The sequence below is a fragment of the Balaenoptera musculus genome, chromosome 7 (assembly GCF_009873245.2).
Source record: "Balaenoptera musculus isolate JJ_BM4_2016_0621 chromosome 7, mBalMus1.pri.v3, whole genome shotgun sequence".
Classification (NCBI taxonomy): domain Eukaryota; kingdom Metazoa; phylum Chordata; class Mammalia; order Artiodactyla; family Balaenopteridae; genus Balaenoptera; species Balaenoptera musculus.
Window position 1 is genome coordinate 77,246,258 of NC_045791.1, and position 16,836 is coordinate 77,263,093.

Here is a 16,836-nt window from a genome sequence, read left to right on the forward strand (position 1 = left end):
TTTGACAAATTCCCTACCTCCCATAGTGAGCTGTGCTCAATCAATTCAAACACAGGAGAAACCTTCCCTAAGAGTTTTCCCCAATGACTCTTTCAGAAAATCTCCATCTTACTGCACAGAGCAAAAACCAGAGGCTAAAAAATAGACAAACTGTCATCAGTTATTAATTCCTGGGCCAAGGGACATCGTTAACACAGGACTGTCATTGTGAAACTAGTAAGCGCTCAGTAACTAACCCACACAATGCTGTGTATGTGTTTTTTAAAGAGGAGAATGACCAAAATGTGGTAAGAACGAGACTATTATAAAAACAAAATATGCAATCAATTAACTAAGGTTTCCTGAATGACACAATGTCTTTTAACTCTTCTCCCACATTAAAAAACTTAACTCTTTACCACAAGGCAGAGGTAAGGAAGAAAGCAGGTCAATGCCAAAATTATTTTTTAAATAATCAGCCTTTCACCTGCAATGAACTAACTTAGCCATTTTTTTTTTTTTTTGGCCGCGCAGTATGTGGGATATTAGTTCCCCGACCAGGGATCAAACCCACGGCCCCGGCACTGGAAGCTTGGAGTCTTAACCACTGGACCGCCAGGGAAGGCCCTGCAATGAAATAACTTACAAGAAAGTTATTTTCAAAGGATAACTATGTTCTCACATAAACAGTGGAGTTGGTCACTCTGATTGTCCAGCATGGCCTAGGCACAGCGTCTGTACTTAACACCTAATTTACTGATCACTCCTAAATCCTTCTAGATCATCAAAAGAAAATGAATCTTTCACATTTGCTTTGAAAACCAAAAACTTGACTATTATAAAATATTAGAAATAATAACAGAGAATATGCAAATCATACATTATAATATTAAGTGAAAAACCACAGATGAAAGTATTGCATATATGACCTCAACTATGTAAAAAAATGCCTAGCACTGTAACTAAAGAGGAGTGTCCTAAAATGTTACCTACATTTATTTCTAGGTGGTTGGTCCAATGGGGGGGTCGGGGGGGGTTTGTCTTCTTTTTCCTTTTTCTGTATTTTTTAGTTTTCTATAATTAACAAGCACTAGTTTGTTATTAGAAAAAGTTGTTTTTTAATTTATAAGTTTATAAGGAGCTTAGGTATACAAAAATGGGGGTCTCACAAAATAAATTCTCATAAAATGCCATCCCAAGACAGCAAGTTCAATTTTGTTATTTAAACTCAAAACAAACTCCCCACTCAATTTAAACATATATATGTTCAGTTACCAATTCCAAAATGTCAATCTTTGGTTTATGCCTGTAAAATATAGTTACTATTAGTTTGAATTCTAGACTAAATTGGCAGGCTACAAATATAATGCCACAGAATGGGATATTGGTTAAGTACACATTCCCTGAAGCTGGTTTTTAGTGTCAGCTAAGCTGTTTACCTCTTTGAATGTCAGTTTCCTCATTGGTAAAATGTGGACAATTATATCATGTACTTCATGGGGGTTATTATGAGGACTGAATGAGCAAATATATGTGAAGCACCTAGAACAGTACCTGGTGTATAAGAAGCAGTAAATAAATAGTAGAGCTTAATATTACTAATCAGTTAATAATATTAACTCTATCAAATATATTCATAGCATGTCTATTATGTAAAAGTTTCAGTTTCCCTCGCAAAAACTAAACCATGGCTTAATCTAAGCTAATTCTGACATATTACATTTATCCTATTCCAAACATGAGATAGTCCAAATAGGTAAATTTCTCAGAAAACTGAGGCTTATCCTTTTCAGTACCTACATCATTTTATTTTTAATCCTCAAACCCCATTCAAAACCTTCAAGTTTGTTCTGGCTAAACGGCTACTTTCCAGAAGCCTAAATTTGCCAAAATCTCCTTCTAGACAAGATTGAGAGAACAGAGTCAACATAAGCATAACTTATTGCCAGGTCCTACCAAACATTTTATTATATATGTATAATTTATTTTCTATCTTTCCTACTGGAATGTATCTTGAGGGCGGAGGCATTGTATGTTTGGTTCTTCACTGTGTCCCCAACACATAATAGGCACTCAAGAAATATTTAAGTGAATGAATGATATCATAGTGTGTGAAAGAACCAGAAAATTAAGGTATAATCTTTAAAAGTTTCTGTATTGTGTTCCTCTCCATGAAAAGGGAACAGTAAAACTCAACTACACTTCTTCCAATGATGCTCTAAAAGACTAACGATCTTAATAAAGTGCTTCCTTCCCAAATAATTCTGGTATCTCTCTTCCCTTGCAGAGTATCTAAAGCAGACGTCCTTTCAAAGAAGTCTCCCCCTTCCCTTAAGGAATCACTGTAGTCATAATAATAAAACACGACACTTAAATTTTTATTTATTACTCTGGCTCTGGAGTATCACCTTAAGCTGGTAAAACTGGTCAAAGCTTTTGATTAAGAACAGACCACCCTCTTAACTTGGCTCCCAGGATGGTGGGCCCAGTTTTCACACCTGGGAGATTATTAGGCCTTGTAGAGCCAAATCACTGAGGACAGAGGTTTGACTGTGCTATGAGCCTTCCAGCATCTCATTCTTTGATTTACAAAACCGACAGAAAGAATGTGTTGGATGCATTTCTCTGCCGAGCTGGAGCTGGAAACTGGGAGAAACCTCGGCACTATTTGCATATAGCCTGCAGCGATCTTTTCCAACCCGAGTAACGAGCTTGTAAAACAAGAGCGCAGATTCGCGGTTCTGTCCTGGGTGGTATTTCTTCAAACCAAAAAGGGGCAGACAGGGAAAAACCTTTGTGTTTTCCCTCATTGACACGCAAATAATTTTGCCAATTACTGCTTTTGAGCAAGTAGAACCTTGATATAAGACTCTTTAAAACTCTCAAAGCTACTGTCAAAAAAAAAAAAATTGCTTTTCAAAGCACTGGATTTTAAATGCTCATCACCATCATGTGAAATCTACGTGGCACCTCGGAAACCAAACCAAGGAGCCTCTGAGTGACCAACGGCCAGCTGCACGCTTGCTCTATACCCTTGCCTCCCCACAGCCCGCCTCTGAGCTCTGTCACACTGCAGACAGTAGGGGCCCCTGATACTGCAGGGCTCCTCTTCGTGTGCCAAGGTGCCTACATAAGTCACAAATAAGCTGCCCACCTACTGACACTATGCAATGAATGAATTACTGTGGAGTCGATATCCCATAAAAATGCTTAAATACAATTATAATTGTATCTGAGAAAATTTGGACATTCAAAGTATAAAGTAAAATGTACACTAAAATAAGAAGTAAAAGGACCTACGATTCTGAAATTTCACAATTTCGCAAAGAATTAACTGAAATTACAAGATTTAGATGACAGAGCTCTTATCCACATAAAAAAGGAAAAAAAAAAAAGAAAGCAGGGAGTTTTTAAAAAGCGTTTGAATATTACAAAATGCTCTATGGCCAAGAATTTTTCACTGTTTATCATAATTGTCAAAACAGATTTTATTAAGAGTTGGAATATGATTAGTATAGCACCAAGACTGAGAGTTGTACCAATGGAGAGCTTTAAATATAAAGGATCTACCCAAAAGGTAACAGCACTGTCTATTGTATCATTATTGAATGTGCTTTTTACCAAATGAGTTCCTTTAACGGAATCGCTACTGCATCTTCTTAAAGCACAAAAAGAGTGGGTCTTCAGCAAATGACTCTACCCTGCATTTTAAATCTATACATTAGTAAAAGAAAGTTATACTCTTGAAGGGAATAAAATAAAAAATTAATCACAATATAAATTGTATCAGAGTATCACCAGTTTTAGATTGTAGGTTTCCTACTCATAACTCCTCAAGAGCTATATATTTTTAATGGGACATACTTTAATTATTAAATAAAAGTTATATATCACTGTGGGTCAATCTGTTTAACCTGGATCATTTTACATGAATGTCAAAACGCAGAACTAAGATGATCAGTCCCCTCCAGGTCATAGGTATTAATGCCCAAATTCCAAAAAGAAGGATTTTAAGCAGTTTTAAAAATACACCAAAGCTAATGGCCACCATGGCCAATTGCCCCAAACAAAACAGATAACTGTAAACGTTGCTAAACCCTTCCATCATAATAGAGAAAATAATGAGCCTGTTTTTTTAAATGAATTATTTCCACTGATAATGATTTTTTCAACTGTACATTCTGGCAGAAATTGCAAGGTCAGATGTAAAGTGAGATAAGATCTTTTTTTTAATTCACTGCCCTTAACACTTCTTATCAAGTACTTCCTACCCAACAGCTAGACATTCCACAAATCAAACTGGACGGGGTGTTCACCCTCTACAAATTTACCTGTAGACAATAATTCCATCAGCTGACCTTTAAATGAGCCATAATTACACATTTATATATTTTAAATAACATATTTATGACAATATAAACAAATATAAGGAATACAGAACTATAAACACTTGTATTAGATATTCATTTTTAAGTATATATTAGACAAAGAAGTAAGATGAGCATTATTTTTCCCCTGGCATTTAGTTAAAAAGTAGTGTTTCAGGTTTTGCTATGTGCCGGTGAACAAATATGTATGCACACACATACATGAATATTTAATTTTATATAGCAGAGGAGGGAAGAGCATGGGGGCTTGTTAGAGATTTGTGTCAGCCCAGCCAGTGTTTTATATTTTGGCCCATCCAGCTCTAATGAGGGTTGAAACATGGTTAACAGCAATTTTGGGTAACTTCTTTAGCTCTTTTTTGAGAGCCACAGAATTTTGTAAAAAGCAGCTTGTTTGTTAAAAGTTTGCTCCAAGGCCTGAAATTTCTAAATATGTACCTTTTTTTCAACGTTGCCCTTATGAAGAAAAAACTTCTGAGAGTCTCCCAAACATAAGAGTTTAATTAAAGAAGAAAACGTGGAAAAAGAGAGAGAACCAAAGAAAGAAACTAAGGAAGACAAGGCAAGAGATCATTTAAAACATTTTCAGTAGGGAGAATGTCAAACTTTTAGAACATGAAAAACCTTTCAGCTCTAGACAACATATGTCTTTTAACTATCGTCTCTCAAAAAGAAAAATGGAAAGTGATTTTTCTGAATTCCTTTCCAAGGTTATGATTAAGCTTATTAATTTTTTATTTGAAATCATAGTATTTGCAGGCATTTATAGGATTAGGGTTTTCATTAAGTTTAGCAAAATAAAAATAACTATGAATTAAAGCAGCAAACATAAGTTTTAGAATTTTTTAAAATTTAAGAGAATGGGAAACCCACAGATTCAAAGACTTAAGAGACATCAACCAAGAGCAATGTATAGAGTTGTATGGTTCCTGATGTGAATAAACACTAAAAATATATACATATATATAAAATAATTAGGAAAATTTGAAGCTTGACTGGATATTTTATGATATTAAGGAATCATTATCTTTCTTTTTAGGTGTCATGCTGGTATTGTGGTTATGTTTTTAAAATAATCTTTAAGAGACACTTAGTAAAATATTTATGGACAAAATACGAGGTCTAGGATTATTTTAAATAATCCAGTGGGAGAGAGGTGCGAAACGGGTAAGGCATAGATGAAACAAAATCAACCATAAATTGCTAATTGGTGATCCTAGCTGATGAGTTTGTGAGTATTTAATACACTAGTCTCTCAACTTTGTATATGTTATATATTCCCATAATAAAACATTTTAGGGAATTAATTTAAGAACAGAGCATTTCAAGCACTGAATAACTTAAAATGAAAGTGTATTCATTTCTAACGATGAAATTTACCTTAACAGTAGCTTCTATGTAAAGCTCTTCCCAATATGTGGTATGTTGTAGAGCTAGTCCACTGGAAAGTATATGATAATTAATAAATGAATAATATATAAAATAATAAATAAATAATACATAAACTAAGCCATTCCATTCCTTTTTTTAATATAAAATATTTTTTATTTAAAAAGGTTTTTTAAATTTGTTATACAATTTTTAAAGGTTACTTTACATTTAGTTAGTACAAAATATTGGCCATATTCCTTGTGTTGTACAATACATCCTTGAGCCTATCTTACACCAATAGTTGTACAATAGTTTGTACCTCCTACTCTCCCATCCCTGTATTGCCCCTCCCCCTCCCAACTGGTATCCCCTAGTTTGTTCTCCATATCTGTGAGCCTGCTTCTTTTTTTTGTTATATTCACTAGTTTGTTTTATTTTTTAGATTCCACATATAAGTGATATTATACAGTATTTGTTTTTCTCTGTCTGACTTATTTCACTTAGCATAATGCCCTCCAAGTCCATCCCTGTTGCTGCAAATGGCAAAATTTCGTTCTCTTTTTATGGTTGAGTAGTATTCCATTGCATATATGTACCACCTCTTCTGTATCCATTCACTGTTGATGTACACTTAGATTGCTTCCATATCTTGGCAATTGTAAATAATGCTACTATAAACATTGGGTGCATGTATCTTTTAGAATTAGTGTTTTTGGGGTGTTTTTAGGATATATACCCAAGAGTGGAATTGCTGTGTTATATGGTAGTTCTTTTTTTTTTTTAATTGGGGTATAGTTGTTTTACAATGTTGTGTTAGTTTCTACTGTATAGAGAAGATGGATGGACCCAGACACTGTCATACAGAGTGAAGTAAGTCAGAAAAACAAATATCATATATTAACACGTATATGTGGAATCTAGAAAAATGGTACAGATGAACTGGTTTGCAAGGCAGAAATAGAGACACAGATGTAGAGAACAAACATACCGACATCAAGGGGGTAAAGCGGGGGCGGGGGGGGATGAATTGGGAGATTGGGATTGACATATATACCCTAATATGTATAAAATAGATAACTAATAAGAACCTGCTGTATAGCACAGGGAACGCTACTTCCATTCTTTTTTATATAAATATTCTCACTGCTTTGGTTTTAAATCTTATTCTATTTATTCTTATCATAGTTTCTAGTTCATAGACTGAAATTATTCACCCTACATACAATGCCTTCAAACAGATGAGGTCCAGATAAATACTGACAAAACATCTCTAAGTTTTGATCAGAAGAATCTGGATCTCAGCAATCCCCTAAGTACCCTTTGAATAACTACTTCTTTGAGTCTAACAGTTATTATTGGAGTGTTTTGTCACACCGAGCATAGCCAAAACATCACTGACTATGGAATGATGACATAGAATAACCTGGAAATGGTGACAGCTGATCAATAAGGAGTTAAATTATATTTCAGTTCTGATAAAAATAGCTAATGAATGGGAGCCAACTTCACAGTGATACACACACACAAAAATTCTTCATGGATAAAGTTTAGCAAAAATGAACCTTAAAAACTGTTTTCATTCAGTCAGAAAACAATTACTGCATTCCTACAGACTTCACATTGTGCTATGTATCACTCTGTTATAAGGGAACAAAATAATTTCCAGTTCATAAGTCCAAATCTAATAATTAAAGACAGTAAACTGGCACTTTTTAGGAATCCATATTTCTCCAGGGTAATAAATATCTTCAAGTTCATTTGTTCATTCTTCTAACATCGACTAAATGCCTAGCACAAGTACCACCCTTGTGTTCTGAAGAAATGGGCCTGTGAGAGCGGAAGAGTTTCACCAATAAAAATCAAAGCCAACATTAGGCCTATTTTTAAAATGAAGACAACAATGGACAGAAGAGGCAAATAAACAGCTTTCCTTTAATAAAGCAAAGTAAGATTTCCTAGAAGTTTTAACCCATTATTTCCCATCTCGTCATCTATTTCCAAAAGCTAACAAGAGGAAGAGAAATTCTTAAGTGTTTTTTTCAGGAGTAAAATGAACATTTAGTTAAAAATTAGCACCAGACCTGTAAACAAATTTTATATGCATTTCTATTCTCTGAGCCTCAATATTCAATACTTCTGAGCTCAGAGGGTGAAAATCAACTAGTCATCCACATACTAAACTTTTCTCTGTAAGCTCCATGAAAGCAAGACTTTTTTTTTCAGTTCTTTATCCCCAGAACCTAGAACAATGACTGACACACAGCAGGCATTTCATACTACTGAATTAATTAATTTGAAGATGAGAATTGCTAAGGAATATGCTTTATTTGCATATCAGGAATCATTTTGGCTTCATAAGCAAAAAATGTATATTTGAATTACTCAACCTACTGTAGGCCTGCTTTTTAGTTTTAGGAGTTGGCTTCAATAAACAGTTCTGTGAGGTTCCTGTTTTTAATGAAATCTGTCTCAGTTACCTTGAAGAAATATCTCTATATATTTCATCATGGAAATGAAATATATATAATTTATCATTATTGAATATATGTAATCATTATCAAATAAATATAATCATTATATATTTAGTAAGCACCCAATCCAAAAAGTCCTGCCTTTCAGGCCTTATGTCAAAGAGCAAAAGAACAAGCATTAAATAAGAATGGACTCCTACCCCAAGTCTACATTCCCAGTGATCAGGTCTGTCACCGGACAGCCCTGTGGTTAAGGACTCTGACTCAGGAGGTGGTTAACTAGCCTTCAGATCTCAACTCTTCCACCCACTAGCCCTGTGCACCAGGGAAAGTTACTTCTCTCTCTTTATTTGCCTCAGTTTCCTCATCTATGAAATGGGAAACATATAACTTACTTCAAAGAGCTGTTATGAGAATTAAATGAGTCAGTACATGTAAATCTCTTAGAATAGTGTCTGACAAATAGCAATTGCTCAATTTATGTTACCTAGCATTATTAAAACTCTAAGAAATCCTTGTACATCAACTATACTTCAATAAATAAATTTTTTTAAAAAACTCTAAGAAATCCCTTGTTTTATACATCACAGGGGCTCATTAATGACTTACTGATTCTTTTTTTAATATTAAACTGAAAAAACAACAGAAATGCATCTGTATCATGTACAAGTTTTCACACTTCTGGACAAATTAGGGACAAAGTGAACTGTTTATCAAAACTGGATAATATGGTGGAAATAACAACTTCCCACTTATTCAGAGAGGAATTCATAGAGGAAGTGGAATTTCGTACTTTTTTTTTTTCTGATTAGAAAAAAAAGAAAATCCCACATAATCCCACTACCCACCCAGTTGATATTTTAATATATTTCCTTCGTTTTTTTCTATGCATATAAGTGAAATTTTATATAATTGAGACTGTATTTGGCACTCTGCTTGATTCACATAACATTGTATTAAACGCATTTTTGTGTCACTTGTTAAAAACATCATTTTAAATGACTATATACATTTAATTACTCTAACACAAATAAGAAAAACTGGTGACTAATAACACTTCCTCTTGAACTCATGACTTTTACATACTCATGACCCCAAAAATAACCAGCCAGAAAGGATTTTTGCTTATTTATTGTTCAGCATGTTTGTTCTTAAATAAAATTTTCTTGTCAAAAATAAATTTTAATATAAATTTTAAAATAAATTTTAAATAGGAAGCAGGAAAAAGATACGATATCCATTTACAAATTAAGTCAAATGTACACAGTGAGGAATCACGTTGCCATCACTGCCACCTCCCAGAGTCCACCAACCACCTTGGTAAGTACAAATAGCTACTTAATCAGTGAGATAAAGAACTCTCTCGACAATGCAGAGAGGCCCATGACTATTACCAAAAGCATTATGGAGCAAAACTGAAAGGATGAAAAGGAAACAAGAAAGACAAATAAAGGGAATCAAGAGTTTAGTGGGGGACGGTTACTGCAGAGCAGTTCCCTAGGTTAATACTCCTCTTCCAAAAGACTGGAAGACTACTTTTGATCCACATATATTGACTCATAGTTCAACATATAACATAAAACGTGCTTGTTGTTCATTAGACTTTAGGCTACCTATTCCGGAAAAAGCCAAGAGCTTGCCATCTTTAGGCTTTTTGCATATGCAAAACAGCAGGTTAGATGAATCCTGCATCTCATATCCTTGAGAATCACAGAGAGTAAATGGTATGTGTTCTGGGATATGGAGGGTTTAGGTCAGTTAAAAACATAATGCCCATGATTTATGACATTATCTTGTGCCCTTATCCTCTCTTGGGTCCAAATATCTGGCTTCAAATAAAGAAGGTACTGTAAAATGGGGAGGGGGGGGCAGGATTGGAAACCCCTAAATTCCATTTTAGTGGAATTTCTATCATTCTTTATAAGCAAATATTCTTTCTTAATAAAATCTCTTCAGCTCACCTGGAGGAAATGCCATCTCAGAAAAAGAAACTGACTATACTATGCTCACAAGAACATGGGTATGCTGTCTCTCATTGGAACGTGAGTATCACTCCAAAATAATGACATTGCTAATCTGAATACTACTCCAATTCAATTAATGAAGCTCTTTTCTGGTCATGTCAAAATGAAAAATCACATTTCAAGAGTCTCAATTTGTAAAATAGGCTCACGAAACCAGCTCTCCTTGAAGTTTAGTTTGGCCCAACTTTTCCAACACAGGAAGAAGAGGTTCAGAAACACTCAGTTTCTCTGCCACAAATGCATTTGCTAGCAGGTCACCCAATGACTTTCCCATCTTGGGGGAATTATCTAAACTAACAAACAAATAAAACCAAAACAAAACAAAAAACTAGACACATAAAACCTCAGGCCTCAGATATGCAGTCACATTTTGTTCTGCCTTCTTTTCTAGATTCCTCCCACTCTGCTGTTTCTCTAGCACATGAACGACCTGTCTTATCATGCATTCTGTTTCATCTATAATAAATATGCAGCAAAATGCACAAGTGTGATGATCTGAATGACAACAAAGATCTAATACATTCATTTCCAAATAAACAATTCTAAGTTTTTCCATTTACCCAAAACAGAGATCAGCAATCTAATTTAAAACAAAATAAACAAACTGTGATTTTCTTCCCCCTCTGTAAAATTATAGTACAGGACCTAGCGATAAAACCCTTGTTCACCTACAAAATAAACTATATCATGATCTAGAGCACCTTCAGGATGTTGATTCAACTTTTAAAAAGTGTTAATATTTAGTCATTTTTAACCATGGCTTTCAAAAACTTTGGGGAAGCAAATATTCACTTTTGACTTTTTTCTTCTTTAATCCTCCACTGTAGACCATATCTTTCTTGCTAGTGGATCTCACCTTGGTGAGCAAAACTCTCAGTCCACACCACTGAATGGAACAGTGTGGCTCCCTCGTGCAAATTTCCTGAGAGCCCCTTCCCTGAGCATGTGCCAAGAATCAAATCTTGGCCACTTAGTGCTCTGTGCTCCACATGTGAGCTCACGGCGCGTTGAGCAGCCACGCTAACTGAGATGGATAGCCCTGTCAAACAGGAAGCTGGCACACCAGGATGCAAGCAGTGGGATACAATGACCTTTACATTCAGAGAAAAATATCCCTAAAATGGCATGAAAAGTTTACGGTGGGGGAAGGAGGGGGGATTCTTTTATTTCATTTAGGTACATAGCATGAAATAAAAGCAGTGGTGCCCAGTATGCAATTTGCTCGGGATCAAATCTTGAATCCCTCACACGAGAAGGAAAGTTGTCGGGGAAAGGAAATGAATCATCCTTTATCACGCTGCTTTGAAAGCAGCGGACTCTACGATTCAGCTGTATGTATTACTGCACCCAGACAGGCCAAGTGCTGGGATTCAGACTGCACTTCAACTCACAATAATCCACGGCCCTGGGAAAACATTCTTGACCTCCCGGTTTCAGATGAGTTGCTTTCTTGATAGAACTAAGATATAATTTGAACATTTAATTAAAACTTTTTTTAAACAGTAATAATCTGCTTACAAAATCAGAGTCAAGAGCTGGGGAATTTAAATCCCATGTCCTTGGTCACCATATTTTGTAACTTTTTATAAACTGTTTAATCTCTCATAGTTTCCTTCTCTCAATAAATACAGGCTTGGACTAATAGTTCTTAGGAAGTACATGAAGAGGAATTCATTTGAAAAAGTAGCAAAAATCCATGGCACATACACGAATGTTAAGTAAGGACAGTAATAAAGGAAATAAATATATGGAATAAGACCTGTAAGTCACTTGTTTCTATCCTTTAGTTCTAACCATTATCATAATCTATACAGTTCAATAATTTCAGCTAAAAAATAAAGATAATCATTCCATTGGGTCAAAAATTTATTTTTCCATTCTCTAAGGTTTGGGGATATTTTTGCTATTTGTTTTGTCAATTATCTGGCATAAAAGAACAATGGGCAACACAAGCTCACAATGGATTCCCCAGTGCTGTACAATTCACACTGAAATAATGATGCAATTTTAATATTTAATTATATTTAATTAAATAGGTAAAATGAATTGATCACAAAGACACTGAGCATTTTTTTTTTTTAATGAATGGACCACATCAGAACTACAGAGAGGTTTTCAAAGATACAAAAGTACAGTATATAAGAGGCATACATTTTTTTTCTATTTAACTAAAAGCTGATCATAATGTGCAAAAGCGGCAGGCCCAAAGCAATAAATAAATTTAGAAAACTGAAAGCTTATAATTCACATATTAAAGTTTGGATAAGTTAGGAGTCAAATGTCTCAGCACTCTGAGAATACCGATTTGGGGACTTAGAGAAAATAAGAGAGTTATTAATGCAACAAAACCCATGATGATCACTCTGAAATGCAAGTGATGGCTTGAAATGGGATTTTGGTGGCTCTAGAGGTACTGGTCAAATGCTTCCCAATGCAACCAGAAAACCAGACTCTCCATGAAACATCCTGCTGTTCACTGTTTGGGAAAGATGTTAGATGTAACCACTCTCCTCCGATCCCTGTTTGGAGAATTATTTCAGGGAACACACTCTTCCTCAAATCATGACACACCCGAGGCACGGGGAGGAGAGGGGAGACGCGAGAATACCTTGTGCCTGCGCCGCGGAGCTGTGGGAGTAGCCCAGGGCCAGGAGCGCGGTCTCCACCAGCTGGCTGAAAAGCACGTCTTTGCGAACCAGGACAAACTCCGCGTGTTCTTCCCTGTTGTCATATTCAAGAGAGCCATCCAACTGCTCTACCACACAAAAGACCGGAATCATCAAACCTGCAGGGACAAAACCCAAGAGCAAAACACAAACATTACAAAGCAAACCCCAGTCATCATGAGAAGGGAAGAGACAGTTATCATCTGTGGACAGTGGTTTGGATTAAACAAGCCTCTTAGTCAGATGGGCCTAATGGGAAAACTGTGGGGGTTTTTTCCCTCCATTATTACTATCAGACTGCAGCAGAATTGCCCCGAGCAGTGGCAGAAGCCCTCAGAGTCTAGTCATTAAAAAGTGGAGCACACCAATCAGAGGTGTCCTGACTGAGAGACCTCAAGTTCACAGCCGGCGCATAGGTGAGATCAAAGTGACCTTCCAGACCCTAGCATCCTCGTATCTATGGTCCTATCATTAACTATTAATCAGGACTAGTATTTTCAGATCAGATCTGCTTTTGTCTAGAAATACTGTAAGATACCTAGTAATGGTCCTAAGCTATTATGTGAATATGTACCAGAAAATCAATAGGAGTTTAAAAGAAGCCCCTCTTGTATCTTCTCTTTTTCTAAATCCTGGTAAACAGGCCATCAACTAACCTGAAAATACCCTGCTCATGTTAAGTCTTAACTGACATTTAATTTATGTCAAAATATACATACAAATATGAAACTTTGTTTTTTTAAAAAATTATTATTTTATATAATAACACCAGTTATCACTGGAAAGGAATATCTCTGCCTGGTTTTCAAAGAAAAGAAGTAAACTACCCTAAAGAATAAAACAAATTAGTGTAGTTGAAAATCTGTTGAAATCTGTTGTCACTGAAATATTTCTCTCCTTTGTATCAATATGTGGAAAGCTAAAAAATGTTTAATTCACCAAAGGTGTTTTATAAAATGTTTTTTATTTTTTTAAAAAGCCATACACGTATTTAAATCTAAACATAGCCATGGCAAAAGAAGATCAAAGTTTTACCAACATACGAGTAATAAACATGGACTCTGCCCTACATAATTGACACAAATTAGTATGTTACAGAGTAAGGATCTGCTCCAGGTCTTCTCTTCGTGCAAGAAAAATCAAAGGTTATGAAGGATGAGTGGGCAGGTGGAGAGATGGGGGAGGTGGAAGATGGGCTGGCTGTTCATGATGATGGCACTTCACAATAAAAATAAGACCTCTGTGTAAAATGACACGTGCAAGTATGGCCTCTCACACACAGAATGCAGAGGAGTTTCTCTAGAAGCCCCTCCCTGTTGCCCAGACACTAGAAGCCTCCTGACTCACTCTGATCTGGAAAGCAGAGGGTGGGAACAGATACTCTGCAAACTACCAGGTCACAGATTTAGATTTTTCTTCTAAAGATGATACAATGGTGCAACTGGTTCCCATGTGCTAATTATTATTATTAAAGATAATAAGTGTTGGATGTAATTATTAAATATAATAATTATTAACAATAATAATACTCATTAAGAATTGTTATCATTAAAGATCACAGTAATTATTACTAAGCCTGCACGACAGACTAGCAAGCCACACAATACCAGACCTGGGACAACTATTAACTTAGGGTTCACGCCAAGGAACAACAAAGCAGCATTATTGTCCATTGCTCATATACTATCCATGGTACAGACTCACGGAACATAGGAAATAAGGGTGGAGCAGACTGATTGTTTTACATGAAGAGGAGAATTTAGCCTAGCCACATGGTGCCTTACAAAATATTTTTTTTAATTGTGACCAGCACTGGCATATCAAATGCTTATTTACTTATATGTCCGGTTTATTCCCCATTGCGTGTAAGACATGTAGTGAATAATATAAAATAGATTTCCTCCAAATTATCTCTGTGGTCATTCATTTATCCAACTCTTACTCCCTGAACACCTACTGTGTGCCAGCTATCCCTCGTGGCTCCAGTGATACAAATGAAAACAAGCCTTACCTTGCTCCTGCCCTCAATGCAGTTGAAAAGTGTTGTAAAATCTTCCTAAGCAAGCATAATGGCATTTTATAGGACCCATTCATGAGAGTCCTTACCAGCAGGGAATAGCCCCCATTTAGACCTTTTAACTCTTACATACTAGTATATGATCTTTGTCCAAGGAAGTAGGTTGATTTCTGTTTTTAATGATTTAAACGTAAGCACACATAAGGCCGTGCAGTCAGTGGTGCCATAAGCTACTTCACCACTAATACCTGTGTGTACGTAAGTTTCAATGCTGAAAATCCATGTGCAGTTCCTAATGTCAACATCTAAGTGTCACTCATCTGGGAATCACAGATAAGACCTTTAAATGAATCCAGTTGCTCCACAAGCTATCATATATCCATTACTTAGGAACCATAAATCTTCCTCAAGTCTATGGTCAACTGAAAAAACTTAAGACCCCATTAATTTTTTTTAATAATATTAACAGTTCATGAGTTAGAGACGAAATACAATACTAAAGCACAAGGATCTATACCATGCAGAGATTTATGTTTTGAAAATGGCAATGACCAAAATATTTCCTAAATATTTTAGTTCAGTGAGTAAAGGAAGCAATTGTTATGACATGACAGCAATAACTCCTCACAGTCAAAAAGCAAGCACCAGTCCCTCATAGGCAATCACCTACTTTCAAAAAAAGAAGAAAAAAAAAGGACTTTGAAGTCATTTATAAAACAAAACAGTATTAATCAGAAGTGTACAATAATAGAATCTGTTCTGAAAGCACATATACATCTGATACCAAAAACAATCATAAACAGGTTATATTTAATGACTAAAAAATGTACCTTTTTAGTAGAATTGGATCAACCTAAACAATGAAATCTTTACAATGAAACGCAATTTTTACAAAAGAAGAAGAAGGCAGGAAAAATAGATGCAGTTACTAGTGACAATGACAAGAGAAATGAAAACAACTAAAGCAGTACAATTGAAGTCAAATGTAAGGAAGAAGAAAATTAAGGCATAGGTTTTAAATGCCTTTAAAAACAGCAAATCCCTAGGAAAGAAAACTATAAAAGGATGAGTAGAAATATATATCAAAAAAATATACTTATCCATTTTGTCCCCCCATTTGCTCCAGGAAAAAAGAGGGGAAAAAAAGGAAGAAAAAGAAAAAAGTGACAATGGATGAAAGGATAGGGTGAGTACGTGGAAAGCACTTCAAAAAATAAAGAATGGGAAGAATTAATAGACAAGTTCCAACAAAAGAATAACAGCAATAAAACTAAACTGCATCTATAAAAATTCAGAAATGATCAAGAAGAAAAAGAAAGACACTCTTGTTCTAGCCCTACACCTACAGCTTATGGCATTATTTTTCTTTTATTGTAGCACAGACCCATCTTCAGATGATCAAGTAGAGAACTTTGAACCTTTTGATTATAAGCCTCGCTAAGCCTTTTACAATTGCAGGAGGTAAGCAAATGGTTTAATCTAGAGGACAGGCACACAGCCCTAGCCATTTGCTAAAAATTAAGAGCTGTCCTGACAATTGGGATAAATGGTTAATTCTGTTATCACAGAGGAAAAATAAGCAACGGGACTTTCTCTACTGGAAAAACGCATTTTCCCAACTGTCATTAGTTACGATGCTCAATTGTCACTTTCATTATGACATGATCTCTGAAGAAGCGCGCATAATGATGAAGCGTTAACCTGGTCTTCACCAGCACAGCCCTGGGAACAGAGGGAACAGAGGCGTGCAGGGAGACGGCGGCTCTGCACCCGGGGGCAGGCGCTCTTAGGTGGAGTCCTGGCACTACCGTACTAACCTGTGGGAGTGACCCTGGGAAATTTATCTGACCTCTCTGAGGCTCAAACTCCTCCCAGCTGAAATGCGAACAACAGCATCTACATCTTAGACTGGTTGCGACA

The 16,836-nt window shown here is 35.7% G+C and overlaps 1 protein-coding gene across 4 annotated transcripts in view; it reads right to left on the bottom strand.

Annotated features, from left to right (window-relative positions):
• SATB2 (SATB homeobox 2) overlaps positions 1-16,836 on the bottom strand; it is a 190,286-nt gene that overhangs the window by 148,704 nt on the left and 24,746 nt on the right. For all 4 annotated transcript variants that reach the window (XM_036858940.1, XM_036858943.1, XM_036858942.1 and 1 more), the window contains one exon: positions 12,842-13,018. In XM_036858940.1, coding sequence (XP_036714835.1) covers positions 12,842-13,018 — 177 coding nt within the window. The remainder of the gene's footprint in view (positions 1-12,841; positions 13,019-16,836) is intronic.